The 3,478-nt window shown below is 52.2% G+C and overlaps 1 protein-coding gene across 1 annotated transcript; it reads right to left on the minus strand.

The window, feature by feature from the left end:
* Nucleotides 1–1,983: 1,983 nt before the first annotated feature.
* M421DRAFT_32260 (uncharacterized protein) lies at nucleotides 1,984–3,477 on the minus strand (the record flags this gene model as incomplete). The annotated part of the gene is made up of 2 exons (XM_033589308.1): nucleotides 1,984–2,268; nucleotides 2,311–3,477. Coding segments are annotated over 2 exons (1,452 nt in total), but the record flags the coding sequence as incomplete, so codon positions are not given.
* Between the last annotated feature and the right edge of the window lies 1 nt (nucleotide 3,478).

A 3,478-nucleotide genomic window follows, 5' to 3' on the forward strand; every position in this document is an offset into this window, starting at 1 on the left:
AGTGGCGCATCCTTGAGGCCATACAAGGCTCGTTTGAGCTCAAGTAGCTCTCCTATCTGACCCACGAACAGCTCTGGTGTACGTACGTAGACTAGCTGTTCGAGAGGTGCGTTCAGGAAGGCATTCAGCACATCATACTGATATGCGCGCAGGCCAAACGCAGCAGTCATTGCTATTAGGAGGCGGAACACCCTTGCCGCTAGTGTCGCTGCATACGTGTCTCCCCAGTTATCCTGGAGGTCTCCTCTAACGACTAGCCTTGCCTTGAACTTGTACAGGTAGCCGTCTTCGTCAAACTTGTATGAGAACACCCACTTCAGAGGGAGTATCTGTGCGTTGGCTGCTGTAGCTGTTGTAGCTGCCGTAGCTGCAAAGCAGCCTTTATCTGTACAGCTAGCGAATTCTGCACGTGCTGCATCCCTGAACTCGTGTCCAAATGGATGCTTGTCTAGGTCTCCCCAGCGTCGTGGAGGTGGTGGGAGCTTGTCCCTGTGTAATCGTGTGCTTGGCTCTTCGCCGAGCAGTTTCTTAGGCTCTGATGAGTTGACAGCTACAGCGAATGCTGTGTAGTATGCACCCAGCGTACGTCGCTGTCTTCGTGACGTCAGAACATTTGATGCGTCAATCTGGCTACTGATTTCTTCTCGCCTTGGTGCGTTATTCGATCGGCGATCAGGAGCATCTGCGTCAGGTGCTAAAGCTTGCCAGCCTCGTGGCAGCTCGTTCTCCTGACTACTCTCTGACTGTTCGTTCGGCTCAGGCGTGCTCTCCGGCGTCGGTAGCCACCTTGCTGTGCTTTCCTTGTCCAGCTGCTGCTGTCCCGCAGCCTCACCGAGGAGCTGTTCCTCAGCTTGTTCTGCTTCTGACTGTCTGTGCTCTACGTCATCAGCGTCGCGCAGAGCCTCATTAGTCTCTTGCTCATCGTCCTTGGCCTCAGGAATATCAAGAGTAACCACTATCTCCCGCAGTCTCTGACGGCTGGGGTAGGCTTCCTCAGTCCTATTCTCAGGTGGTAGGAACACCACGTCTCGCGTTCGTATAACTCGCTGCAGTGTAGGCATCCATACCCGATAGATATTCGTCGAGTCATAGCCTACGAGCTGGCCTATGAGCGCTCTCGATGCTAGCTTCTCACCGCGCATCAGTTTAGTATTCAACGCGTACGATCGAGCACCAATAGCTGCTAAATGAGCTACTGTTGGCTTGCGTTCGTGTACAACCTCATAAGGCGTCTTCCAAGCTAGTGCTTCTGTAGGTGTTCGATTGAGCAGGTATACAGCTGTCATGCAGCACTCGTTGGACAGCTCCATAGGCAGGTCTCCGCCTATCCTGATAGCTCGCCCCCTCATGACTATGGTGCTGCCAGCTCGTTCTGTCAGCCAATTCTGTTCCTCAGTATACTCAGCTCGGGGCTCTACTACAATGCCAAGTTCTATGAACATCTGTAGCATCTCACTGTATCCTCGGTCGTTGTCAAGCCTCACAACTGACACATCAGCGTGGTACTGACGCTTGATCTTCGCTAGCAACCTTTGAGCTGTACGCTTGAGCGTTGCTGAGGACTTGTCTGGCAGGCAGCAGGCCTCGTGCCAGCGACTGTACTGGTCAACTGCATGGAACATCCATAGGTCTCCGTTGTAGCAGCGCTCTGTCCTTTCACGCAGCTGTACAAGGTCGACACCTAGTCTGTAGAATGGACGCTCAGCTGGCTCCCGTGGTGGTCTTCTGCTCACAAGCTTATGTAGCTTTGTCTGTACACACGTCTCACACTCTTTCCACTAAGGCGCCTTAGGCTGTTCAATAACCTTAATGCCATCTACCTGGCTGTCAAGCTGAGCGACTGCTTTTTTGACTGATGTGGCCAAATAGTCTGTGAGCCTCCTCTTGACTAACTAATAGTGGCTTCCTGTTGTTACTTGATGGCTTGGGGACGGTATAGCGCGTTGCATATACTGACAGCAGAGCTGGCGGCGGCGCCTGCTCCTTCTCGTCATCAATTAGCCAGTGCCCATCCTGATACTGCAGCAGACATATCACATTTGACTGCTCGCCCTGATACAGGCAGTCACGGCCAGAGTCGAAGTGAACTCCTAGAGGCCTGCTACGCGACAGTCCTACAACGCTTGTGAAGAAGCCAGGGATATAAGCCACGTACGTCAGCTTCATCTGGCTCTGTCCTGTTGGCGTCTTTACGCTGAGCACTACTTCGCCCCATTCTTCTATCTGGGCTAGCACTCCTCCTGCGTAGACGTAGTCTGTAGGCTCTCCCTTCTTGATAGTAGTCCAGTTCAATCCTCTAGTGTTTGTGACGTGACAGTTCGAACCTGGATCTAGTATCCACCTAGTGAGCAGTGGCGGCTGAGCTTGGTTAGCTACAGCTGTAGCCTGCAGCATTGCGTTGCAGTGTGTCGTGCTCTGAATTGGCTGGCCGTCATCCATACTGATTACTGACTGTTTCTTAACGCCCCCTGACAGCTTGTTCTGTTTCCTTAGTTGAGCTTCTGTGCGTCTGAGCACTCTAGCTACAGTGCTATCAGCCTTACGCAGCTGATTAAACTCTTTTTCAATTGCCTTGTCTGGCTGCCAGTTTAGCTGCCTTAGACTGTGGTTGACGTAAAGACAGTCTTTAAACATGTGACTATCTCCGCAGAGGCAAATTACGCGTCGTGCAGATCCTCTTGGGGTTATCGGGCCGTCTAAGCTCTCTGCTACACCCAACGTCGCAAATGTGCCAATAGATGACGCAATTGGACGTGTGCGCCGATAGTAGGACCGAAATTCAGCCACAAGATCAGTAGTTGACGTGTACTGCTCTCCTCGGTGGTCCTTCTTGACAAGCTCCTGCAGCTGCGTAGCTGCCCAGCTGTCGTCAAGTCCCCTGATCGACAGTATGAAGTCCTCCTGCGATCGATTGCCGTCAACTTCTGGCATCTTGGCTTCTCTCAGGAGTCTGGTGATTGTCACCCACTCATCAAGCCACGTGTCCAGATTCGCTTTCCTTGGCCTCGTACAGACAGCTCTGTAGCGGCTGCGTAGCTGGTGGTTTCGCTCACCTACTGATGGACAGAGGTGCTTTTTCAGCGTTGTCAATCGACTGTACGGGCTTGAGCAGTCGACAATAAGATCTAGATGCTTGACGTCGATCGTCCTAGCAATCTCAGAGTTGAAGCTCCTCAAGGCCTTCTCTTTCTGCAGCCATCTTGCCTCGTCACGCTCGTACTTCCTAGTCCACACGTTGTATACAGATATCTCTTCAGCAGATAGATCCTCGATATCAATATCTTCCTGCTCTTCCTCAGATACCTGTGTCTTCTTGAACCTCCACAAAGGCTTCTCCTGTGGCTTCTCGTCTTGTAGCTTCCTCAGCTCCTCTGCTGATAGCCCTGGGTCAACGTACGGCCACAGGCCGTCTCTGTCTGCTGTGTCCTTTCTGACAAACAGCCATCTCTCCCAGTCATCAGGCTTGCTGAGTATAACT

The sequence above is a fragment of the Didymella exigua genome, assembly GCF_010094145.1.
Source record: "Didymella exigua CBS 183.55 unplaced genomic scaffold M421scaffold_30, whole genome shotgun sequence".
NCBI classification, from domain to species: domain Eukaryota; kingdom Fungi; phylum Ascomycota; class Dothideomycetes; order Pleosporales; family Didymellaceae; genus Didymella; species Didymella exigua.